The following is a 27,497-nucleotide window of genomic DNA, read 5'->3' on the forward strand; positions in this document are numbered from 1 at the left end:
AAATAAGTCACTTCACCAACTGAGGTGCTTCCTCTTTCCCTCCCAACTTTCTGAAACATAGAGTAATTGTTAAATAGACTAAGGCCACATCCACTCAGTAATGTCACACAATTACCAAAGTGTTTTTAGGAATGAAGACATATACTGGTAACTCAGTGACCTGTCACAGGTAAATAAAAAAATAATTCTTTAAAATAATATTAGGTCAGTTACATTAATTTGGTTCAGGAAATTGGTTTAAAATAGGCAAAGTATTTTTGACCACGGTAGGTAATAAACTTCTCAGATTTATTTCTACAGAAGGTTGTGGAGACAAGTAATATGGGTGGGTACAAAAGAGGTGTCGAGGATTAAGATTGCGGGGTGACAATAAAACCCTGGCAGATGTATTGTTAACCCCCTCTTCCCCCCCACTTCCCCCTTTTTTCGCCCCTCTCTCTCCCCCCTTCCACTCAGGAGAGGCGATTGGGAGGAAAAAAGAAGAACAGAGAGAAGAGAGTTGGAAAAAAAAATAAAGATGTTTTACTAATACTACTAATAAGAATAGAGAAAATAATACAAAATATACAAAACCAATCTTGAAAGTCTCAGCAACTGCAGAGCCGGCACCCAAAGTCCTGGATTAGACTCTGTAGCCAACCAGAGCTGGATTCAGTCTGTCACTAGGCCTCAGTTCGCAGGGACGACTAGCAAGGTCCTCTCCTAATGTCGGACATAGGGAAAAAAGAGAAAAGAAGGACCGAGATCCTCGTGATCTCCCATTTTATATGAAGTATTCACGTGAATGGAATGTTATACACAGTTGGTCAGTTGTTCCTCGTCGCCTCTCTCGCGAGATGTCCATCCATGCTTATCAATAAGTTTGCATTCCATTGCTAGGTTTTACCAAAACATGTGTCTGGTTCTCCAGGAAAATGCAGTTAATATGAAGGCTTTAGCTGACAGGCAAAATTCACTGAAAGAGAAACTTGTTTTTTAACAAAACCAGGACAAGAGGTCAGACAAATTATTGGAGAACAGGTCTGTAAAGAGGAGTGAAAGGAAAAAGGCTGTGTAGGCTCCACATCCCTAGCACAGTGTGGATGGTGGGGAATTACAAGGAGAGTGGCCTGTAGGAAATATCCAGAGTCAGATGCTGTCCCAAAATGCCATCTTTTATTGCTGGCAGTAGATATCACTGTTTTGTTGAAGATGGACCCTTTATCTGACCCAGAATGGCATTTCTTGTGTTCACAAGGTTTCTCCCGTTTCTTCAAAGAAACTCTTAGGACTTTCATGTTTGCTAAACAGATGAAAACAATCTTCTAAACTAAATTTCTCTGTAAATAACCATCCTCTAAAACTAAGGAGAATCCTGAAAAATAGAAATGAAAGTAGATTTACATGCCTTGTCTTGTTTTGCTTCATAAGAGTGAATGCCCGGGAGCACATTTAGTACGGACCATCCAAAGGTCTGTGACTCACCCAGAGCGCTGCCCACGCAGATTATGTTGGTCTGAAATGCTACTGACCCTCTGATGAGTTATAAAAAATCCCGAGTTTCACACATTGTGAATACATACTCTGACTGCTGCATTGTTGGATAAAAGGCAGGGAGACCAGGATGGTGATACTGCTACCCCTGTTAAAACCCATTTTACTGTACAGAAGTGTGTGGTGAACACAGTCCACATGGATCAGGATCAGGATGATTGTAACCAAATTTTTTGGCAGGCATATCTTTCAGTCAAAACCTTTAACCTATCTCTAAGTGGAATTCTTAATATATATGATCTATCTCACTGGAGAAACAGGAAGGAAACAAGACTAGTCTCTCACCACATTTAACACTGTGAATAAAGCCACAGGCTCAGAGATTTGGATTCAGATTAATCTTCAGTTATTTTTTTGCTCCCTCTCAAGCGAGGCAGCTGGGTAGCTCAAGGGAAAATTCAACCCACCTCAAGATCTTCCACTGCTGACTATCCAGGCAGTTCAGGATGATTAAGTCCTAACTTTGGCATTGCAGTGCATGAAGTCAGTTTGGATTCATTCAGGTTCTTCCCCTTTTTCCAGATTCTTGTTGTTGGAAAAAAGTCACTGGGATTTTTTTCACTGGAAGTGCTTGAACAGCAGTGAGTCTTTGGATACGACTGCTAGACAGGTAAAGGGATCATTTAAGATGACTCTTGCTTTAGGCTCCTTGTTTGATGTGTGGTGGAGTACAGAACTATGTTCTCTAGCATTTATTTATTTTGCCAGAAATTCTTTGCTTTATGAATACTGTTGATTTGTTGGTGTGGCAATTCGGCAGGCACTGGTAGCTGCAATGTCCTGGAGGGTGCACATTCTCCCTTCAATGCATGCATAAAACTCTCCTTCAAAATATAAAATTCTAGAGAGATATAAAAGTTGTTTTCATTCTTCCTCTATATTTTTGAGACCTGATGCATACTGTTACTTACATTGTACATATAAAAGCATCCATAGTTGAAATGCTGGACTGAAAGCACTTCTGTTAGCTGGGTTCCCTTTAAATGAGCTGGCAACAGTGTTCAGGAAGAAAAAATAATTTTTCTATAGCTACACATTTTAATGGAAGCTCTCATATAATATCTCCTTTTTTTTTTTTTTTTTAATTTAAAAAGTATGAACAATGATAACATTTTGTCAGTAGCAAAAAATGATGAAGATAGGAATTTCTAGATTATCTTAGTTCTGCTGGGCCTCCAGGGTCACAGGGGAACCTGAAATTCTTACATGGTCCATGAACCTCATATTAAGGTAAATCCTTAGTTTGTAATATTAATCTCCCATAGGGAGGCAATACAAGGCTGTTCTGTATCTTATATTTCAGTATCTCTGTGCAATGACCTTTCCCTTCACATTACATTCATCAATAACTTCCCAGGCAATGATTCTAGACCTTCATTAAGGTTCATTATTTCTCTTCATATCATCCTCTGTGGTCACTGTACATGATATGAAGCCTTGGTTGATGAGGGCCATGTGCTACCTGCAGGTATCAAAGCCTTGGAGGCTTCAGGACAGAATTGTGCTCAGTTGTTCTGTGAGGAGCAGTTCTCTTCTAAATACTGTGCTTCTGCCACCCCATCAACAATGCTGGTCAGTCATGCAAGGCATAAGGTGTTTTTTTGTGTGTGTAGTCTGCACCTCTTGTAGAAAAATCAAACTTTCATTTGAGAGGTAGGAAGGCAGCAACAACATGCAGGCATCTGGACAGAGACTTTATTTCCTATGAGCAACCTTTGCCCAAGCTTATGCCTGTTGCTTGCAAAGCACAGGAACACATGGATGTAACAGGTCATAATAATGGAATAAATAAATGTGAAGTAGGAAATATGATTTGTGATGCTATTGGGAGCCAGCGGATGGTGCTGGCCAGAATGGTGCTGAGCGATGCTCACAACTCTTCTAAAACGAAAGCGTGAAAGATTTGTTCTTGATTTTCTTTATGTTTGAATACTATTGAGTATACTATCAATAAAACCAGTTCTTCCTGAATATCATTTGCCCACAAATAACCATTTTCTACCTGTAGATCATATCTCCATCTGCCTCTACTTCTCTGCCTACAAATACTGCATGATGTCAAGTTCATTATATACATCATTCCTCTAACAGTTTAATTTAATGTAAGTGGTATTATGCAGTGGGAATACATGCTCCAGAAGATAGCGTGTGATCTGTAAAACATATTGCCACCCTAAAGAAAGGAAATCCACATACTTCTGAGCAAAAATGTGCAGTGTTCCTCTTTACCATTGCTGTGCGCTGTAGATCCTTTGATCTTTTCATGCCTGAACCATTCCAGCTCCTTTCTCTGTAATATCAAGATCCAGCTGTTCACACTGCGGGATGCACAGGCTGTTCACAGGAACATTACTGTAGAATCCATTTTAAAAAATTTATCCTGTCTTATGTGCTTCAGGATTAAATGCAAATTTTCCTGCACGTTTTCTGCTTCTCCGCACTTGAAATCCCCATTGGTGGTGGGTGATGTACCAATATCACTCCAACACTGGGACTTTAAATTCATGGCTTGACGTGATAAATAAGGTGAATGCCACCTTTGTGTCCTATTTCCTGTACTACCTACAAGGCAAAGATGAGGCAGCTGCACACCATGAACAAGGCCTTGCAGCCCTTTGCTCATCTGCAAGTAGGGAGTGGAAAAGAAGGGGAGAGTTGGGGCTTCACTTTTCCACCCTTCCCATTCTCTGTCTACTTCTTGGGGATTTTCTAATGGAAAGAGCTGCTGTCCTTCACCTGAGATTCTGCAAATGGTGCAGTTGACACACGGGAGGGACAGGATGCCATCCAGAGGGACCTGGACAAGATTGAGAAGTGGGCACATGCGAAGCTTATGGTGTTCAACAAGGCCAAGTACAAGGTTCTCCACCTGGGTTGGGGCAACCCCCAGCACCAATATAGGCTGGGGGATGAAGGGATTGAGAGCAACCCTGCCAAGAAACACTTGAGGGTCCTGGTGGATGAAAGACTGGACATGAGCTGGCAATGTGTGCTTGCAACCCAGAAGGCCAATTGTATCTCAGGCTGCATGAAAAGGAGCATGTCCAGCAGGGCGAGGGAGGTGATTCTGCCCCTCTGCTGTGCTCGGTGAGCCCCCATCTGGAGTCCTGTATCCAGTTCTGGAGCCCTCAGCACAGGAAAGACATGGACCTGTTGGAGAGGGGCCAGAGGAGGCCACCAAGATGGTCAGAGGGCTGGAACAGCTCTGCTGTGAGGACAGGCTGAGAGAGTTGGGCTTGCTAAGCCTGGAGAAGAGAAGGCTCCAGGGAGACCTTATTGTGGCCTTTCAGTACTTAAAGTACTATAAGAAGGATGGGGGCAGACTTTTTAACAGGGCCTGTTGGGATAGGACAAGGGTTAATGGTTTTACACTAAAGGAGGGAAGATTCAGGATTAGATGAGCTTTGAAGATCCCTTCCAACCCAAACTGTTCTATGATTCTGTGATCTCTTCATCTGTAGATTTGTAGGTTTTTCTCTCCTGCTTTATTAATTTGTTTTCCATTTTGTTTCTAAGGTGGTAGTTGTTGTTGTTTGGGGTTTTTTGTTTCACTTTGGTTTTTTGTTTGTTTGTTTATGTGTTTTGTTTGTGGGTTTTTTTGTTGGTTTTGGTTTTTTTCCTCCCGGCCAAGCTGATATTGTTCTGCATTTGCCTGAGTGCCTAAAAGGATTCAGGTTCTCCATTGCCCTGGTCTTCCCCCAAACCACACTCCATGGTTGGATTACTTATTCCCCTAATGCACTATGTCAGTGCCTGTCAATGTAACAGTGGAGGTGGGAATCCTATAGCCCTGATCATCCAAACACTTGAAATACTTCAGTTAATGAACATAGGCATGGTTAAAGATGGTGGTGAACATTGTTACCGTGATCAGGGAGTGTATTTGAAATAAATACATCGATTCACTCCATGAGGCATAATTTCACCCTCTTGGAAATCTTGTTGTCACTTTGCTTTGTTAATGGCAATGTGTTTTCATCTAGAATTGTAACTTATGTTTGAGGTTTATAAATTTTGCTAATTTCTTAATTGAAGCAAAGGTTAGAAACTCTTTAAGAAAAAGTCTGAATTTCAGCTGCTGCACCTGGTTTCTTTGTTTCCCCTTAGAATTAAATTGACTTTGAGAAATCTCTGCTGTGTGTCTAGTCACTGAATTTAGGAAAGTTCTGACATTTATCCCATATATTGGACCACATGATAACTGTAAAAAAATAATAGAATAGGGGTCTGCTAGTATGGTTACCAGTGAGAATGCCAGCATTCAGCTTACTGGGGACTTCAAATGGCTCTTTGTGGATGAAAAATCATTCATTTTCACTTTGTTTCTGTAGCTGGCCTTTTAAGGTTGCTATACTTGACTTAGTAGTGGAGTAGGTTTTAAAGAAAAAAGGTATCCTCTAGGAACACACATCTAAAGTGACCTTGAAAGCTGGAGACCTGCTGATTGCTTTCATATCCAGTTGCTTTCGACAATGCGCTGTTTCACGACTGATTTTTGACCAAAAGTGTGTAACAATACTGTTGTTGAGAGCACTGTGGTCAGATGGGACAACATGGAATTATTTGTGGTAACTGAAGAGGAATGCTTAAAACCTACCTGTTTATGTCCTCATGTTTCATGCCAGACAGTAACTGACAACTAGCAGCAGGTGTGATCATTTTTCTCTAAGGAAACTATTGGTATTTGTGACACATTTCTGATATCTGGAAAAAGTAAAATTTATATCCTTAATGTAATTTTTCTTGCTTTAACAAATTATGTGTGTATCACCTGTCCTAAACTCTAAAGATATCTAATTAATCAAATTTGTGGTAGGTTTGCTTCTTGCTGAGCTGAGCTTTCACTTAGGTGATTTTAACTTCCCATATTATAACTTGGGCACGTGGTTCACTCTACTGCTGTTTTTTCATTAACCTGTTTAAAGTATGTGTCTGTTATAAGTGCTTTGCTGAAGGGCATACAAATATAAGAGAATGAGTTTGAGTGCCTCATCCTACCAGATGTAGAAGTGTATATAGTATCCTGACCCACTTGACTACCACCAGTTAGGTGAGTAGGTGAGTTATTACGATACGGTTGGTTTTCTCAGCCAGAAGTCATTGCAGGCAACAGTTAATTTTTTGATGTATGTAGAAGCTCACGTTGTGAGATCATAGTTGCATACTGCAGAAGTGAGAACAAAAGCCAGATGCTCATGTCAGGAACTGCTTGATAGACTCAGGGTAGCTGTTGTTATCATTGAAGGCTCTAAAATTAATTTTGTTTAAATCAGCATTTTTAACACATACATCCTAGCAGGAAGCAAGTCATATATTTAGGGGGTTTTACAGCACTGTCCCACAGACAGGGGTTTGTAGCCCTCTCAGCTGGGGCTTTGTAGCCCCCTTTCAAGGTATCAGAAGAGTGATGGACAGCTACACTTCTATACTGGTAGTTTTGCTGGGGGGATTGGAACCTGAACCACATTTTGAAACGGACTTTAACTCACTCCTACTTAAATTAAATAAGAGAAAAGAAATTTATGTTTTAGAAGAGTTCTAGTTCACATGCCCAAGTGTTTGCTTCTGGAGCAGAGCTTACAGCTAGTTTTATTTTTCCTTACCTTCATTAACTATTTATTAATCTCTTACTAGTCTATAGCATGCATCACTTTTCTGTTGCTCCTGCTTGTTGGTGGGTTATTTTCATCAACCCTTGTTTAAAGCATGCATATATATTGCAGATGCACCACAGACCCTTGAGATTTTATTGTTACCTCATCTCGTGTCATATATTTTGGGTATAGATACGATTTTGCCAGCAGTCTGCATGGGCCAGTGATTCATAGGTGAAATCTCCCTGGCTATGAAGATTATTAGAGTCAGGAAGCCTTAAGTATTATTTTAGTACTATGGTGACATGAGTGATTTTAAAAAAATATTCCTATTTTATTGGGTTCAGAATAAGAATGCTTTAATAGTTTTTTCTAAGCCTTTTGAAGTTCCTGGGGAAAGTGATGTTTTATAATTTAACGCTTAAGGGCTCCATGTTATACTGCTAGGGTGAAAATACTTGAGAGTAGCTGGCACCGAGAACAGCACAGGCTAGGCATCCTGCTAGAGATGCAGGCACAGAACTTCTCCCAGCTGAATCCCAGGGTCTGGTCTTCCTTCTGGTCATTCCCTTCTAAGGAGACACCCCACATGTGGCAACACTGAGATCAAATAGACAAGTATTCAGGTTAAAACACGATCAATATTTATAACAATTTTACCCGACATTGCTGTCACTGAGCGTGACTGTGAATCAAGCTCCTGCACAGCACTGCAGGTATCTTTGGAGTAAAATTTTAGATAGTTTCTGAGCAGAATTGTCTGTTTGGACAGTGCATGGATCTCAAGTGTGTGCTTAGTTGTCTGACATCGGGGGGATTCTTCCTATGAACTGAGCCAACTGCATCACCTACTGGCATTTGGAAATTAAATGCAAAAGGGGCCACTTACCTAGGTTTAAGCTTGAAGGCTTTCTGATAAAGTTGGTAGCTGCTGCTGTGTACCTTTGTATGAAATCACTAACTCACTGCACTAACTCCTAAACAGTAAATAGTTTTGCATATTCTACTTCAAATAGACTTCAGGGAGCTGGAAACTTGTTTACAGCTACATGCAGGCAAGCTGGCTTTTCCTTTGAGCTCCTAGGTGTAATTTTTGGATTTTTCAATATATAATTAGAGACTGTCAGTTCTCTTAAAATAAGGCTTCCTAGAGCATTACAAAATTTGCCCAGAAAGCCAATCATATCCCAGGCTGCATCAAAAGGAGTGTGTCCAGCAGGTTGAGGGAGGTGATTCTGCCCCTCTGCTCTGCTCTGGTGAGACCCCACCTGGAGTTCTGTGTCCAGCTCTGGAGGCCTCAGCACAGGAAAGACATGGACCTGTTGGAGAGGGGCCAGAGGAGGCCACAAAAATGATCAGAGAGCTGGAACAGCTCTGCTGTGAGGACAGGCTGGGAGAGTTGGGGTTGTTCAGCCTGGAGAAGACAAGGCTCTGGGGAGACCTTATTGTGGCCTTTCAGTACTTAAAGGGGGCTTATAGGAAGGATGGGCACAAACCTTTTAGAAGGGTGTGTTATGACAGGTCAAGGGGTAGAAGTTTTAAACTAAAACAGGGGAGATTCAGGCTAGACATGAGGAAGAAATTTTTTATGAGGATGGTGAAACCCTGGCACAGGTTTCCCGGAAAAGGTGGTAGATGCCTCATCCCTGGAAACATTCCAGGCCAGGCTGGATGGGGCTTTGAGCAACCTGATCTAGTGGAAGATGTCCCTGCTCATTGCAGGGGCTGGACTAGATAACTTTCAAAGGTCCCTTCCCACCCAAACCGTTCTAAGTTTCTATAATTTCATAAAAGAGAATTGGGAAGAGCCAAGGAGAGTTAAAACTGGGGAAACAGCACTGTGATCTGCTTCTGTATGGTTCATTTGAAAGGTCAGCTTGTGCACTAGAGTTACTCAGCTCTAGTTTGGAATGCTGTACAAGGCGTACTTGGCTTTGGCGCTATGAACAAGACTTTAATGGACTAAGATGTGGCTTCTAGGAGTCTTAGGTTTTATTCTAATCAGACCAGCAAGTAAAATGTCCTACATGCCTTATTTTGTTTTGCTGCCACTGAATTTTCACACCTGCCATCAGGATGCCCATTTAAAAACAAACAAACAAAACCCCAAACCAAACAAAACCAAGAATCCAGCAAACAACAATAGACCTAGAATACTTCAGGGATGAAACTAAATTTTTTACAGATGTAAGGCAGTCCATTGTACTAGTATGGGAGGTCTGTATGGTTTTGTCTCCAAATCTTGTCTCTGGAGGACTGTCCTTGGGAGAGGTGGGGCATGTCTGCCCTCTTGCCCAGTGACCAGGACCTCTGCAAGGTGTTGCCTCTCAACCTCAGGAGCATGGTTGGAGGCTTCTCCACTCCCTCTCCTTTTGAGGTAAGAGTACCAGCAAAGATTTTTCCTATTGCAAGACAGCTGCTGAGGCTGTTAGTTATGTGAGTCAGCTGAATTCCCACATTGTAAGCAAAGTTTTCTGTTGTGGTGGTGGAATTGACCCAGCAGAGGAGTGGGAGGCTGCGATTTGAACAAGCAGCTGTGGCTTTTCCTGGCCATGTGCTGAAGTTCTTCAGTAGATAAAAGTCTTTGAGTTTATGTTTAAATGGGGTTGTTTTTATTGCTCTTCAATACAGTTAAGAAGAATGGAATCCCTCTAAGAGCTGTCTGTATCCTACGATGATCAATCTTAGCTGAAAAGTAGGATTAAAACTAATATGCAAAAAAATGCTAAGGGTAAACCAAAGATTAAGTTAAATTATTTTGTTGCCTTCTTTTGTATTAACACAATTGTGTAACTAAAATCAGAGGGACTTTGCAGTTTACAAAACTGGGTTCCTTGTTACAATTTCAAGCCGGTTAATGCACAGACAAAACACCTATTTGTTTGGCCCAACATGAGGAAATAACCAGCCTGTTCCAACTACAAATGGCTGCTTTGGTAGCAATCTTACACTGGCATGTGAAAATGCAGTCAAATATATATTGAAAAATTACACCTGCAATTTTTATTGTTAAGACATAACTGAAATGTAGTAGATTAAATTTCTTAAACTAGTCACTGGAATACTTGCAAATAACAGAAAAAAGTGTTAATTCTTCAATATTTCTCCAGGAAGTTGGAAGGGTTTGTTGGTATGAGGTGTGGTTTGTCCTACCATTTATTACTGTGGGTTCACAAAGTGCTTTGTACTTCCCTTCTTTCCTTTCCTACTTCCCTTCCTCTCTTTAAGTCATAACTTTTGATCTCTACAATTTACTCAGACACTAATCTCAGAATAAATCAGAACACCAGATACCATTAATTCTAGTAGTTATTTGTACATAATTCCTTCTCTGCAAGCTTATTTAACCTATTTCCAGTTGAAAGCAGAAAAAGCCTTCCCCTTCTTCTGCTCCCCTTAGCACCCTTGCAAAATGAAATGTTGCAGCGGAATGTTGTTTCTCGGCTCTGATTAAAAGCATGAGTCACACTTTGTCAAGTTGCGTGGGTTAGAATTGCTCAGACTTGCTGCATCCATTTCAGGACACATCATAATGGAGTATGGAGCTGCTAGAATGAAGTCAGAGCTGGTGAAAAGAGGGAATTTCCTCTTCTTTCTGGCCAAACATATAGACAAAATATAGCTTCTAGGAACCTTTGGATAGCTATAAATCAGTGCCGTGGAAGACTCACTGGAGAAGGTACTGCTTTGAAATGAGTGACCACAACTGACACCAGCTGCATGTCTGAGCCACTTCTTGGGTTTGCAATGCATTCATTGGGCTTTGAGCAGAATAGGGCAATTTAATTGTGAATTAATTTTTTAAATACTGCATGAAATTTGTTCTACACTTACATATAGGCTGAGATTTCATGCAGCATGAGACTATGCTGAATCCAGTTGCTGCCAAGATCCACAAGGAGGTTTATTAATATTTTGTGTTTTTACAGTAGATGCATCACTAACAGCCAAATCTAAGCACTGTTTTATTGGCAAAACAGGCCCCAAATCATGCTTATGTACTCAGGGGTGGCAGTTCCCTTATGGCAGCATATTTATCACTTATCCTTAAAATGCAGCATTTGCAGAGTCCATGTGCAATATGCTCCCAATACCTTGTTCAGAACACACATTTAGCTAAAAAATATCAACACAAAGACCATTTGAGCAAAATGCAGGAGAAAAAACTATATCATACCAATGCTGGAGACAGAATTGCCTTACTGTAGAGGGAATGATAATGAAAACGGGATGCTGCATGAAAAAGAAATGCCACTTCCACCTTCCCTCCTTACTGATATCAGGATCACGTGTCTGAGTGAATGTGTGGAATGTAAGCCAAATCATTATTGTAAGACTCTATTTCCAGGTCTTCTACCACTATAGGCCTTCTCTGCTCTGGTTACTAAGCTGAGCAGTCTAATATGAAAGGAGATGGAAACCCCTTGAGAGTCCATAGGGAAAGACTTCAGCGTCCAGTGCAGGGTCTGTGTAGTGCAGTATGGAAATGGATATAATCACATACCTAAAAGTTTTCTTAGATTGTTGGCATGCAACAGAGTTGCTTAAGGCTGTCTGTGCACTCTTTGTAGTGGCTCTTTTTAAACTTTCAGTGCTTGCCTTTTTTACCTTAACAGTCTTGTGTCTAGTCTCACGCTTCTACTCAAACACACACATGCGTGCACACAGGTATAATTTTGGCCTCTGTGCAGATGGTCACAACTGACATATAGAAAAATGATAATTTGAGACTGGATAAACATTTAAATCCATGGGAATCCAAAAGCAATAATAATCCTTTTAGGAAGTGCTCAGGAGTGAGTTATCATGGTGGCAGCTACTTGATACATATAAATCAAATATTTACTGATGAGTGAACTGATTGCTGCTCAGCAATTTAAAAAAAAAATAGGTAGCAGGTGAGAAGGAACACATTAAGGCATTAATGAATCTAGTGGATTCTTCTTTGGTCTGCACAGGTCATATTAAGATGCAGTTTGGTGGATTTATGACACTTGCTACATTGCAGACACAGCTTTTCATCAATATGTGAAAGTACAGTGATTTTCATGTGATGGTGAATCTGAAGCTGAGACATCTGGAGAGGACATTGATAGTCGCCGTTTTGGAGGTTCTTGCATAGGATTCGGCTGAGAGATCTCTACACATGTAGAAAATGTGTGATGGTGATTCCCTTGGGCATGCTTTGCTCCCTCATCCTCCCTGGGCACCAGTCAAATACTATATGTGGGAACCATTATATCAGTTGTTTCACTGACCTCCTGCACTGTTGTTGTCTGTCTTCAGTACTTCAATTTATTCTTATATCCATGCTCTGGTGGCCAAGGTTGCAGTAATGTGCAGTGAAAATGGGGAAACAGGTTAGATGAGAGTGTGAACAAGAGGTTGCTGAAGTCTGATCAATGGATCTCATTTAAATGAGAATTGCAAGAATCAGATTAAATGAGGATTTTAGGAATATCACTTGTTCTTCCGATGCAGGATTTATCTGGAAGTATCACTTAGAAGATTTTTAGCTATTGACAACTTACGGTGCTGCCAGTGAAATGCCACAAGGCAGTGGTGAAGGCTAACGGTGAAGTGTAGTTTGTAAACTCTTTGTGATGTTCTAGCAGGGCTTTGGAAAGTCCGTTTGAAAAACGGTCCTTGTAGATGCAGGAGGAACACTATGATTTTTAGCTAAAATGCTGCACAGGTTAAAGCATCCATTGAAAGTGTAGCAGTGTAAGAATTTGATCTTCAGGTCAGAGGGTTTCTTTTCAGAATGCAGAGTGCAGAATTTAGAGAGTGGTAAACAAAAGGCTAAAGGGAGACTGTGAATCTCTTGCCAACAATAAGTTTTTTTCTTTCCTGTGATAGTGATTTGCAGTGTTCAGGGTTTCATATATATTCACGTTCCTTGCAATCTCTATGTTAGTTTGTCTGTCTTAGGATACTTCTCTGCACAACATGATAATGAAAAGAGGGAACAGCAGTATCAACCCCTGAATAATCTCTCCAAATACGTGGTGGCAATGGTGAGCAAATCCCTTGGGACATTCTACCTGAATGGGCACATGCCTGTGAAACCTGGTCAAGGAGCTGACATCCTCTTTTCTTCCAGCATACAAGAAGGATTTAGTTTTGCAGCAGCAGGTGGGAATGTATGAGCTGCCTTTGAATGTGCTGCCCTGTGTATCCTGAGGTGTGGATGCCAGGGGGAAGGGGAAGGAAAGGGAAGGGGACACCTCAAACCTTCCTTGTGACAAGCCATTCTGCAATATTGTTTGCCTGATGTGGCAAAACTCATTATTTGGAAGTCTCTGGAGTTTGCACAGCTACATCCACATATATATGTTTTCTTGCTATGACATTTTTTTCTGTAATTTTTGTGTTATTATAAACATTACTGGCTTTAAGCATGGTAAGAATCAATCATGGCAGAAAGGATAATTGCAGATACAGAGGATGGGGAGCATGTCATTGCACTGAAGTGCCTAAACCTACCTGTAGACTCATAAAACTCTTATTTGTGTCATGGGGAAAAGGTACTTTAGGTTTAAAGGGCAGGCCTTTCCTGTTTCTAGCAGAAGACAACTTAGAAAGGAGGAAGCCCCAAAGCCCTTAATATGTTCAAGGGAGCTCAGCTACTGGAGCTGAGAAAAAGTGGTCTTTGAGGAACACATGTTAAACCTTCTTTGCTTCACTCATGTCAAGCAAAGACTGAATAACAATATGCTAATTTCTTGTCTCTTCTCCCAGAAGAGACCCCTGTTAACCCTTTTTTTTCCCCTGTGGAGAGTGTGTTGCCCTGAGCTGGTTGTCCTCCCCCGTGACTGTCAGCACAAGATCTCTCTGTGCAGAAGCAGGAACATCTGCAGGGCACAGGACTCAGCATAGGTTACTGCGTCTATCCTGCTGCACTGGGTATAACCCCTGAGGGAGTTGGGGAACCTTCATCTTCAGATAAGTGAGGTGGGATTTTTCATTTGTGCTGCACCAGTTGGGAGGCTTTTCCAGAGGCTCAGTGTTCTGGTGATTAGAAATCTTCCAGCTTCTGAGTTGTGGTCAGGGCCAGTTTATATCCATTTGCTCTTGTGGCAAGATTGCTCCTTTAAAAGTGTGCTTTTTCTGTTTTGTTTTGTTGGTGGTGGATTTTGTTTGTTTGTTTTGTTTTTCCCCCCCTGGTGTTTATCTTTGATACCTACAGAGAACAACTGCAATTCTTTTCAGCCTTTCTTTTGCTCTGTTGAAGCAGTTGATCCCTCAGCCTTTACATGAGCAAGGACAAGGCAGGCCAGCTGTGGCAGTAGAGTCCCAAGAAGGTTAATTTACCCCACATCCTCATATTACTTTTAGTCATTTCCCAGCTCACACCACAATTGTCAGTGCCAGTGCCTGTTTTTTTCAAAACATTAAAATAGAGGCCTTTGTAAACTCCAAATATGTTATATCTACCCCATTTTCATGATCACAGGAAATGATTTCAGGAAGAGACCAGGTTAATCAGCCATGATCCAATGTGATAAATAGATGTTGCTTTTTATTCTGCTTCTGTTTTCTTTAATTATTCTCTCCACTGAGCTCTGATGCCTGGCACACTGCTGAGATCCCACTAAAGAGCTTGTGCTTTGCGAATCACTTCAGCAAAAGGTCCCTGCACACTGTAGATCCCTGCTACCAGGCAGACATTTCTCTGCTGCTGATGGACTCCTTGGTTTTACAGCAGTGTGGTTTTGCAGTTTGCTTCCACACTCTGCTTTCACCTGTGTCCAATGCATGTTATCCATGGAGAATTATGGGAAATATTAATTTAATTGGGGGTGGAAAGGGTCCCAAAGCTAACATTTGTCACTTGGACTGAAGTCTGCCAGAGCTGGTTAGTTAAATTGCCCTGAAGTGGCTGTCTCTGCCAGTAAAGGCAAGTGGAGTGATCAGCGGTGGCTATCTTTCTCCACCAGGAGAGAGCAGATGAGGAGAAGGGAAGGAATAGCATTTGGGCTCCCTTGCACAAAAAGCAGTGGTAGTCCTAAAAAGCTACTGGGAATTTTCCCTCTGTACAGCAGCTAGGCAGATTTTAATTAAAAAGGAAAAAAGTGGAGATGCTTTTAAGTCCATAGAATTCAATGGTATATACACAGATATTCCATGATAGTCACAGATTTATTTCCTAACTCCAGAAGGAATAAAATATGGTATGCAATAATTTCTGTCTTCCTTCTTTGTAATCTGTGCATATCAAATATATGATCAAATATAGCACTTTCATGGTACAGGGGGCAGCATTGGCCTGTGTAATAAAATGTACTTTGTATATGAGAGACAGACAAGTGAAAAACCTCTCACTTTTAGCTCTCAAACATATAAGTAGTCTTTTAAAAACTCTGAGACAACTTCATCCTTGTTTTGAATAAACTTCAGTATTTTTTCAGTCTCTTTGCATCTGAAGATGTGAAGGATGACTGGAGCAGGAAACTCTGCAAGAAAGTTGAAAGCTTCAGGTCCTCAAAATGGTCTACTTTGACCTCACTGGACGTTTGCTAATGAAAAGGAAAAGACTAGAAAGCCAGTTCTTATTTAATCCTCTGATTAGATATTTTTTAAAGTAAGTAATTGCTTGGACTGCTCACATCTTACATGCTTTTGCAAAGACTTCACATAGCTGAGTTTTCAAGTTACCCTCATTCTTTTTTTGCAAAGCATTTTATAAGGCTGCTCTTCCCCTAACCATCACTCCTGTCTCATGCCTCCTTCCTAAACTGTCATGTATAGTAATATAGATTTTAAGGCTTTCTAGCGCTGTGGAGGTCATTAAAGAAAAACAGACTTTAAAAAATGCCCTTCAAAAGTGACAGGGCTTTTGTCAAATTTGCAGTGCCTTGAGTGAGTGCAATAGGGATTTTTATGGAGCTATTGCAATGCCATGGTTTGAGTATTAACTTCAAGTGTCACCAGTATGGGCATTTTCTCATTTTGGTAAGCCTCCCAAGTTGAAGAAGGTTTCTGCAAGTTTTCTTAAATCTGCCTTCACAGAAACTGAGCAACTCTGGGTCAAAAAGGACAGACCACAGAAGAGGTATGTGCTTGTCTTAGTGGCAGTACTAGTTGATAGTATTTGACAGAAAAATTCTTACCAGTCACCCGAGCTTTTGATCAAAATTGTCAGTTGGATTCAGTTAACTTAAGAAAAGTTTAAATGAACAGCACAATTTCCATCAAGTTCATCAGTCACTTTTTTTTTTTTTTGTGCTAACGATTTTACTGTCACCTTTGTACTTTTTTGTTTGTTTGCTTATTTTCTTCGACAAAAAGCTAAAATTTGCCTCCCCTAAAACTCTTGGTTGAAATTCTCATGGTATGCCTAGTTCTGGTGGCAGTCTGAGATGGAACACATTGTTAAGATGCAGAGAATGCAGCAGTAGTCTTAATATATTATCTTTATATGTATTTATATATCTCTCTATCTAGCTCATTGGTTTTGAAACTTTTTGAGAGAGCAGCATTCTCTGGGCCAGCCACATCTGTTTGCCTCTCAGACAGAGAAGTTAAAACTATCCATAATTTCTAGATGCAGCAGAAATCAAAATTCCCCAGCCTGGAGGGAACTGGATGATCGCTTAAAACTATAAAGTAGAATTGTAACAAAAATCTGAAGCCAATGTACCCCATTTACACCAGAGTAACTCCAGATGCTAACAGATACATTGTGTGTTCTACATTTGAATAATGCATAGTTGAATTATGACTCTTTAGAGCACATTCAGTAGGCTTAGGACCTCATAATGTTCTGGACTAAATGGGACACAGGCATCTCTGCTTTGATGACAGTTTCTTGCTATCAAAAATGCTTACTATTTAAGGGAATATTAATTTTTTTCAGCAGCCAAAAGCTGAATCAGGTACAAGTTATTCTGTTCACTATCATCTATTTTGTAGTGAAGTGTGACAGAGTTAATTATGCTATTATATGAATTGTCTCATTTATTCCCTGAATCTCATGATTTCTTGATTAACTCTTCATAGACTTTGCACAGTCGTTACCTTTCTCAGAGTTCAACCTTCTGAAGTTATGTTTTGCTCAGGACAGAGTGCTGTAATTATGACTTTTTTTCAAAAATGCATACGAGTCAGCTGCAATGTCTAAATATTTCCCAATCACTATCTTACATTTCAACATTAAGAATAAATAAGATAAATCCAATGCAGTGGTACAGCTGATCCCCTCTCCCTCCTCTTAAGCTCTTCTCAAACAAAAAAAATCATTCTTAAGTGAAAGCGAGCAAGAAACTTTCTTCCTGCTTGGATAAAGACTGAGCAAAATCTGCCAGTCTTATTTTGGCATTAGCAGAATTAGCAGAAATGTCAGTGTTTCACAAACTGTTTGAATATAGTATTAGTATAATATTTTGGAATATGGTACTAGCAGACTCATCACAATGTTTGCCAAAACTGAAGTTCAGAGATTCAGACTCAGACACGCAATAATGAAAGCAAAGATAAACACTCTTCTGCAATTTTGGTTGGAGGCATTAGTGGTGAGAGAATAAAATATATTCTGGATTATTTATGCATAGACAGACATATGAATACACTGTAGTTGTACTAATTATATAATTTTTTATAATGCTTGAAGCTTTCATTCTGTCAAATCAGATTAATTGATGGGATAAAATGCATGTTCACACAGGCAATACGTAGGAATAGCAGTAGGCAATGTTTCAGCACTTTTCCAGCATGGGGTAGCTTAGCTGTTTTTGCTGCAGTCCAGCAAAGACTTCAGAAATCTTGCTGATTGAAATTATCACTCCAGTTTGCTTGTGCTGTTTACATTAGACATGCTGCTGCCTTGGAAGCATTTTTGGTTGCATTGCAGTGGGCCTTTTAATTGTTATTGCTAAACCCACATAGCTCTGGTGAAGTCTGCAAAGCAGATTCTGAGCTTTCCCACTCTTTTTCTAGTCCTTGCTTAGAAAGTAAAAGAAAGGAACTGTATGTACCTTTAAGGAAAGTTGTTGTGGACTTCAATCTGAGGACAGAGCCTAGTTTACAGCCATGCATATGTCAGAAGTGGCTCTGACCATTCTGTCTCGGACTCACTTATTAAATACCTGTACCACCACCGTCAGAAAGGCAGACCTACTCCTGTACACCCTGATATTTTGTGTTTTGCAGAAATGCCTGCTCTCATGAAGGCACACTGTGGATGCTGTCCACCTCAGCTGCCTTTTAACACCTCTCTGCTGCGTGTCTGCAGCATCCTGCATCTGCAGTTCTGCAGAACAGTGCACTTAGTAAGGAAGGAAAAATTCCTGTAATTAAGATCCTTGCTGCACAGGGCTAAATCAAGAGGCTTTTAGCATGAATGCAAGTATGGTCCTGGACCGAGGAAGGGGAGGTAAAGAGGGCATAGCCCCCATTTACCCAAATCTATGTTCTGTGGAGGAGGAGGCTGGTGCAGGGTTCATTTGGCCTGCCTGGGACCTCTGCATTGCTCTTCATTCTTTGTTGTCACTGACAGAGAGGACCTAGTGCCCAAGAAAGGGACCATGCAAAAGCTGTCTGAGATGTCTGCCATGTCTCCTCTCCCACAGGTGAATGGAGGAGGCAAGAGAGCTTCTTTCAGGGTTTAGGAAGGAGTCCTCCTGCCCTGGACCTCCTGCCAGGTAACAGAGCAGCAGAGGGAAATCCAGTCTTTCACTTGTTTTGTTTCTGTGTGTAAATTTGTCCCATTTGCATGCACAGTGGGAAAAGAACCCTGGTTTTGGGACAACGCTTTAAATGGAGTGAACCAGGTGGTGCCATTCCTGCCTTTCAGAGCTGGACTTGCTTTGTGCCCATGACTTGTTGCCTCTGTGCAGCAACATTAGTGCAAGAGCTGAAGCAGTGCTGCTTGCTCAGCCTATAAACGTCACCCTTTTGGAAGCTACTCTTGCTCACCATGAGGTGGGCATCTGTTTAAGGACAAGGCAAGCAAGATGATGTGTATTCATTGCAGATACTTACGGGACAAGTTTATAACTTTTTACAGCTACAGCTGCTGTCCTGGTGTTTGCTGTCTTGCTGGCACCTATCACAAAATCAGACTGACAGGACTTAAACAAGCAAGGGAATCCCAAACTGGAGCTCAAACATGGTGATACCAATAACCCGCATTCCTATTTTTCCCTGTTACTCCATCTGTACCTTAAAATCAAATGGGCAGAAAGAAAGATGTTGTGTTCTGTAACTGCTTTCCTCATCACCAAAAGGCAGTGACATGTGCAACACAAAAGCTGTTCAGCAGTGGGCATCTGTGTAAAGGGAAGTGGTACAGGCAATGAAGTAGGTGCAGGCAGTGAAGAGTAATGTCATGTTCCATCATCACTGCAGAAGGAGCATAAACAGACAGCATATGCCCCAAGCTGGTACAGGCGTCTTCCCTCTTGTCAGAAAACTGCTTACTATGGCTGCTTGCACAGTTCGTTGTATCATTCAAAAGGGGTTCCTAGAGCAAACATTCTGGGTGGTCCCTTGTAGTACACAAGTGGAAAGAGGACCATTTGGATAATTACTCGTGCTTCTACAGCTCCTAACTTGTCTATTTTCCTTGAATGTGTCTCAACTTGACTCAGCTGCCTGCTGGTTATGTTTGAGGATCGCACTCAATTGCAGAAAACTCAAGATGCTCACCAACTGCAGCAGCTATACCTGGATGTCTCCTTAAGAACTACTCTAAGGAAAAGATAGAAACCACTTGGAGCTAACGGCTGGTAGAATTTAGCACCCGGCAATGGGAAGGATAGCATTCATTAAACCACTAGGTTTCTGAAAATCAATATCAGGTATTTCAGAGACCCTCCCTGGATGTAGTGTTGCAGTCATGAGGTTGAATGTTATCAGGAGGATAAGGTGACCTCTCCAGGGCACAAGCAACCAGGCTGCTGGAGGTGTCTGTTGAATCAGGTAGCAGGTAGGACCCTCATGCTGCCTCAGCTGCTGGGAATTCCTTCTTGCCTCTAATTAATTATTTGAGTTTCTTCATCATGGGAAGGAAAAAACAGTTACTATACTGTAAAATTTTGTTAAAGAAGGAAGGAAGGAAACTTTTTATCTTTAGGACATCCCAAATTACTCTTTTTCTAGTAGTCTTCTACACAAAGCAAAGCCAAATGGGGAGGTAATGGGAAATGAAGGGGAGAGACTCTTGCTAATAGCTTATTTTATTTTATTACCACAGTGCTGCTGCTGTGTGGGATCTCATTAGGGACCTCTCTCCTACCTCAGCTCCACATTGTGTCACGACACTAAGTCAAATGGGGCAGGAAGCCACCCTGTGTCATGACTCTCTCATTGTAATCATCTCTACCTGCATTGAGCAGATAAACTGCTGTCTTTGTCTCAACTTCCCTCAGCTAAGTGTCACAACTGTAAAAATGCTTGCCTTTCGCAGCAGCAGCAGCAGCATCCTCAGACATGCTCCTGATTCCTCTGTGGCTGCCTTTAGACTTTCCATTGGCTTCCACAGGCTCCATCACTGGTGGTGTTCTTGCTAGTGCTTGCTCTTCTCCCAGTTCATGTTTTGCATATCACCTTGTTTCCTGCAAATGCCGTGAAATCTCTCTCTGCCTGTAATTCCTGCAAATATCATTGCTATGACATCATACTGGTCCAGCCCTCAGTTTCGTCAACAGTTGAGCGCAATGGCATTTTTGTCTCCATTGTCCCATTCTCCTGATTTGGCCCCTGTCTCGACTTCCCGGTTTTATTTGTTTTTACAACTAGCTATCAGAATGCACAGTCCTTGTGTTCGGTAGTTTGTGATCTCAAAGGCTCTTGGAAGTCAAAATACAATGAAACAAAAGGCCACGTACCACTCAAGGCCTGGAAGATATCTATGTTCTCTGGTGTCACATTTTTAACAGGAACCACTCAATGTTAATTTAGTTCTTCAAATATGTGGAGGCATCCTAGCCTGGCACAGAATGTCATATTTCTCTTTTTTCTTCTCTCCACCTTGGTATCTTCACCTGCCCAATATCTCTTTCCTGCATTATATCTTCATAACTATGACACTAGTTCATAATTTTTCTGATATTTCTGCAGCCTGTAGTAACTTTCCTTTCATTCTTAGTCATCGCTCTGCATTTGCTTTTAGCTATCAGCTGAAAATAATTTGTTTTGCTTTTCTTAACTTTTTGTCTTCTGTCATTACGTACATATTCTTTCTGGAATTACCTGGTATTTTAAATGCACAATTTTTATAGTAAATAATAACATAGTGAAGGTGAAAATTACCTGGGTTCTGCTAATCGTGACTGGCTGATTATTGCTGAAGAAAAGAATGAGTCACTGGTTAAATAGATAACATAAGGGTAAGGTACAGACATGCAAGTTACACCAGCATCAGATTGTTGTTGACTTATATTTTAGTCTTGAGCTGCAGCTGATATGTTTATTGTTTCAAGGGAAAATGTTATTTTAAAAGTGCATGGGCTGTGGCATGTTGGTAGTACATCTCTGTTCCAATGATAATTCCTGGTAATAAATTTAACTTAATGGAAAATGCTCCTGACTAAAGCGGAACAGGAAAAATGCAATTCTGTGCATCCTGCTATAGAATTGAAAGAACTATACAGGAAAAAATGAAGTGTAAATGGGGTTTGTTCTTCTTCCGGCTGCTTTCTGTAACTGTGGTAGGCCATGTGTCCATGGAGTGGAATACCTGACTTTGGTTTTCACGTGAGGCTTTTTTTTTTTAATATCTAAAGCCTGCAGGACATAAGGGTGAGAGAGCTTTGCCTCCTATAGCAAAATAGAAATCTCAAGATCTCTGAGTTGATTTGTGTGAATACTAAAAGCTATAAAGGGTTTCCTTAAATGGGATTTTTTGCATTTGGAAAGCCTAATATCAAATGCATATTGTATGCATGTTGGCAAAATGATACAGAAATTATGAGGGATGATAATAACTTAGTCTCAGAGTCTCCTCCTCATCAGTGGAACTCACTGTCCTTCCTGTAGGTAGGGTGGCAACGCTGTGCTGGCTCTCAGACAGAGGCACTGAGATAAGGAGTAGGGAAATGATTACCTGTCACCTGTGAAACAAGTAGCTGAGCTTCTGGGTCTTACTCATGAATGACTGGGACATCTTATTGACAAGGTCAAAAGTGCCAGAAAGTTGGTAAAACTCCATAATGTAAGCTTTGATTCAGTATATTTAATTCAGTTCTCTTTCTGTCAATACAATATAACTTTTTTATGGAGCTGTGTCTAATCTCACTAGATTAAAATGAACCCTGGCACTTTTTCTACTTTGGAAGAGAAGTTTAAAGATTTGTGGTTTTACCTCAAAACTTTTTTTTTTAAACTCTTCCCCCGTGTCCTCAGTGAAAACTGTCTTTTTCATTAGTGGATGCAAGGCTTCTAGTTTTCATGTGTATAAAAAGGATCCTTGAATATGCAGAAAGAAAAGTGTGAATTGGTAAATGGTTGCACCAACTCAGCAGCGCAGTTTCAGTGCCCGATCCCAGTTAGGTGCCCTCTTGCACTTACAGAGCCCAAAGAAATAACCCCACTGATTTTGTACAGATGTATAGATCTGCAATGTTATTTTTTTCCCATGGGGTACGAGAACCTCTGTACAGGCAGGATGGTGTGTTTCTGCTTTGCTTGGCTAGATTTTTCAAGTAGGCAAGTTACATGACTAAGAACTGATTGAAGTCATTTAAACAGGGGATTGCTTGATTAGGCTGATCAATATATTCTTCACATTTCCACAAACTATTCAGAGTGTCAGTGTGTGGACTTGCACAACAGGAGTTGAAAGTAGTCACCACCAAGCATATTTTCATGGGAACCTGTCTTCCCTCACATGGTGGACTCCTCTGTTACAAGTGCTGCTTCTCCAGAGGCAACTTTTGCAACATGTGAGAAAACATGTTAAGGATAGGACAATAATGTTTTGATGGTTCTTTTCCCTCTGCTCAAGTGGCTTTGGCTGAAAGCACCACATCAATAACTTTAACTCAGCAGAGGCATGCATGGGGTCTTGTCTGAGTTGAAGAGGTGATTGATCACAGAATCCCAGAATAGCTAGGGTGGGAAGGGATCTCTGGAGATCATCTAGTCCAACACAACAGCTAAAGCAGGTTCACCTAGAGCAGATCGCTGTATGGGAATATAGCAGAAGATTTGGCGAGGAGATTAGTTAAATGTAAATATGCTCAAGTGACTTGCACCTGTCTGTAGAAAAAGCACATACATCACACTAATTATTTTACTGACCTTGTGTGTTTGATGAGTAGAACCTCTGTGTTAGATAACATAGGCCTGTGAGAAACTCTAGGCACATTATCACTATGTCTGAGATTCCTGCTTTGTTGTGAGGAAGAGCGGGAGGCTGCGCCTGCCTGAAGCCTTGAAATACAGGTGAGCTCAGCAGGCCCAGTGATCTTCCAGCAGGGCTGAACTGACCAGCGCCTGCGTCCCCGCTGGTGTCACCTGTGCCTGGGAGCTCAGGTGTGGCTTCGGAGATCCCCCAGTGGAGAGGTAACTAAAATAAAACTTGCTCTTTGCAATGCATTCATGGCCTCTGGCTCTTTCTTGTGACGTGCCTGCATATGTGTACACAATCACACAGGAATTAGTCCATCTTGAATGTCTCCAGAGAAGGAGACCACAACCTCTCTGGGCAGGCCGTTCCAGTGCTCTGGCACCCCCAAATTAAAAGTTTCTCCTCATATTCAGATGGAACTTTCTGTGTTTCAGTCTGTGCCTGTCGCTCCTCCTCCTATTGTTGGGCATCACTGAAAAGAGTTTGTCCCCATCCTCTTGCCACCTACACTTGACCAGGTCTGTGCAATGAAGGAAATCCTGGTCTGTCCTCCTGTCTGGAGCAGGAACCCTACAAGTGTAGAGAGGGGTGCCCCGTGTAGTGGTCCCTGCTGTTCCCGGGGTTGGCATGAGGGTGCCCTGGGGGACCCTGAAAGCTTGCGTCCTATTGCAAAACTGGGGTTTTAACCTCCTCTGTGCAAATGTCTTGGGTTTGAGCCATAGATCCTGTTTCAAGCCTCGTGCACTATGAATAATGTGTTCTCCTATAATGTATTGTTTGTGGTTCTTCTTGAAAGGCATCGATACATCCGTGACTAACGTGTTGGGCTTGATCTCTCTTTAGTGTACAGACTTCCCCTGCCGTGTTTTGGGTGGCTTTAGGCAATGGTGTTTTACCGATGTATTTATATTAAAGTGGGTTTTGCCCCAGTTGAAGCCTTTTAGCCCATGCTGCGCATCCCTCTCTCGGGAATAGTCTGGCTGCAATGAAGCAGATGGCTGTTTGCCAGGAGTGAGTCGCTCACTTTCTCTAATTTACCCTTCCTTTTATTTTATTTATTTATTTATTTTCCGAATGGTTTGGCTTGGTTGGGTTTTCAGTCAGAGCCAGCCTTTCTCCCAACAGCCCGCTCCCCCCGGCGCCCCCGTGTCTGTGCGTGCGTGCGTGTGTGTGTGTGTGTGTGTGTGTGTGTGTGTGTGTGTGCGGGAGGCTGAGGGCGAAGCCCTGCCCGGGCTATGCTGACAGACGACTTTCCCCTCAGTTATCAGGTTTTCAGCCTGTCAGCAGCGCTGCCGGTAAGTTGGGGGGGGAAAAGCGGGGGTGGAATAAAATAATGCAAGGGAGTGGGGCCAGAGGTGCCGTTGGCTGCGGGATGCGGGGCGGCGGGACCCCATGCAGCCGCCCCGCTCCTGGCCCCGCTGCCGTGCGGGCAGCTCGGGCTGTCAGCGAGGGGTTTGTCGTCCCCTCCTCCCTTCGTGAAGAGCCCTCAGCTGGTCTTGGCTGTGAGCGTATCCTCGGCTTATTGTAAAAATACAAGAACAACAACAAAACAAAACAAAGGAAAAAAAAAAAAAGAAGGGCAAACCCGCGTGGGTTCGCGGTAATGGGGACGTGGGTTCGCGGAATGGGGACGTGGGTTCGCGGAATGGGGACGCGGCTCCGACCCGCCCCCCCCGCCCCGGGCCAGCCCGGGGATGGCTGCCGCCCCCCGCGCACCTGGGCGCTCGCGGGCTGCCCGCACGGCCCCGCGGGGCGGGGGGAGAAGCGGCGGCCAAAAATGCCGTCGGCTGCCGGGCAGCGTTAAAGGGGGGGAGCGTGTGCGTGTGTGTGTGTGGGGGGGGCAGCGCCCGTCCGCGCCCAGCCTTAACCCGAGCCCTCGCCGGCAGCCATGGAGTCGCCCACTAAGGAAATCGAAGAATTTGAGAGCAACTCTCTGAAATACCTGCAGCCGGAGCAAATAGAGAAGATCTGGCTTCGCCTTCGAGGCTTGTAAGTACTACTTTTTTTTTTCCTAAATATCCTTCTCCCGTTTCCTCCCATTGTCATAGTGCTTTCTTTTCCCTTTCTTGCCGGTACCTTCAAAATCTGCCAGGAGTTTCCACACCTGTTATCCATAAATACAGTGACTTAATCTTAGCAAAAGATCCATTTGCTTCCTTCAATTGAACCGCTTGTTGCAGAGAACAAACATTTTCCAGTGGGAATGTAGAAATGTCATTAATGAGGCATTGTAAGATACAAGGAGTTACTGCCATGCTAACTACTTTATCTGCTACACTAGAAAAGTTTTGTTGTAGCCTGAATGGTACTTCATTGAATCCTCTGTTTTCAATAATCTTACCATTAAGATGCAACATGCAGAAGATGTCTTTTTCCCCTGGAAGCATACCCCATTTCTGGCACTGACATGCTTAATAAGGACAAAACATGCAGAGAAGGCACAATTGGAAAACATTTCTAACAGCATTTGTAATGGTATCAAACTCATGTTCCATGGATTGGATTGTACTTATTAATTTATACATTATGCCTGACTTGCCATGAAATGGTGGGACACTGCCGCCTGGCTAGGAAATAAGTATCTGTGCTTAAAGAAGAACTTGGCACTGCAGAAAACTAAAAGTTTACAGGCTGTAGAGTTTGCGTAGCTTATTTAGAGTCAATGTCTGGTGTCTTTTTCAGATTCTCAGTATGTAAAATACTGTCTACCAGCAATAAGATCCATTACTGGCAGCAAAGCATTTATTTGCCCCTCTGTTTTTGGCCAAGGCAAAGAGGGTTATTACCATGTTAAGCTGCATCCCCCCCTGTGTTCAGAACTGTTTGGTTTTTTTCTTCAGCTTCATATATTAGAGTTATTAAAATTTCAGCCCTCAAGGGAAAGGGGGGAAGGAAGGGAGCAAGGAGGCTAGGGAACAGCAGCAGCAAGAAAGTGTAGAAAGGGTAGACTAATAACTGAAAACAAATGGGTCCAAGAGAAACTTGAGTTGCTCTTTGAGTGTTATTTTCTGTGAGCAGCAATGGCATATTTTGTAAAGCACATCCAAAACTTCTGTAGAACTCCAAGCAGTCTAAGAGACGTGCATGAATATGTATTTCTTTCAAGGCATCACTCCAGGAAGCCTGTTTTGTGAAGGAACTTAATCAACGTAGGTGACAGCTGTCTTGTAAGCCTTCCAAACAGAACAGCCGCATAAAACAAACCCTCTTATTTTCAAGTCTGTGCCATGCTGTAGTATTAGGAGTCCTTGAATTTCTGTCTAACGTGGAGTTTAGGAGCATGCTGGTTCGTGTTCCACCTGAAGTTCATAGGTAATTCTTCAGCAGCATTGTAGTTCAGGATTTCTCCTGCTGTTAGTACAAGGCTGTGTCTGCATATTTTACATCAAGCTCTGGTCTCTTCTACCTTTTGGAAATTTGGCAAAACTGTAAGGCTTATTCTAGATGTGTAATAACTCAAGCTGTTTTTCAGTATAGCCCTCTCTGTTGGCAGTGTGTGTGAGAGTAACAAACACGTCCTTTCTGATTTTTGAGATATCTTCGCCTAAACTGGAGACATTTTTTTTTTGTACAATTCTTAAGCACAAGATGAAAACTGAAATGTGTTCTGCTCTAATTAAAGTCTGTACAAGATTTTCCATTCCCAGTCATTTTGTGGAGGCTTTTAGCATGTGCATACACACAGAGGCAAACTGATTGCAGACTGAGGTTTGACATCATGTTTCCTGACTTTTCTTGCCCATTTTTATGCATGCCTGTATGTGTAAGAATGATTAGATGTGCACAACCATCTTAATTAACTCTTAAATAAAATGCTTCATCCTGGAGAGGTCAAATACTGCTTGAGAAGATGTCTCTCTCCCCTGCCTGTCCTACACCGACAGCCGTATCATGCAGGAATTGATTAAAAAGCACAACAAACAGTGCTACAAGAGCATTGTTGTACAGGTAGCAAGAGATAGCATGCTGCTGGCTGAAGCTGCCTGGGGAGTTGCAGTCTGTAGCAGGCACATACCCAGTAGGTCATTTGATCCTGACACCCCTTCTTAAATGAGAAGGGTTGTGGTGATCTAAACAGT

General features: G+C 41.9%; 1 protein-coding gene across 2 annotated transcripts in view; it reads left to right on the top strand.

Moving 5' to 3' along the window:
* Positions 1–27,497, top strand: part of PDE1C (phosphodiesterase 1C) — a gene marked incomplete at both ends in the record, with an annotated part of 333,766 nt that overhangs the window by 91,241 nt on the left and 215,028 nt on the right. Inside the window, one exon of one of the 2 annotated variants that reach the window (XM_080338652.1) lies at positions 24,785–25,407. The exons of the other annotated variant lie outside the window; for it this stretch is intronic. Within the exon in view, the coding sequence (XP_080194778.1) occupies positions 25,307–25,407 (101 nt within the window). Of the gene's footprint in view, positions 1–24,784; positions 25,408–27,497 lie in introns of those variants that run through there. 2 annotated transcript variants of the gene reach the window in all.

This window comes from Nesoenas mayeri (assembly GCF_963082525.1).
Source record: "Nesoenas mayeri genome assembly, chromosome: 2".
NCBI lineage: Eukaryota > Metazoa > Chordata > Aves > Columbiformes > Columbidae > Nesoenas > Nesoenas mayeri.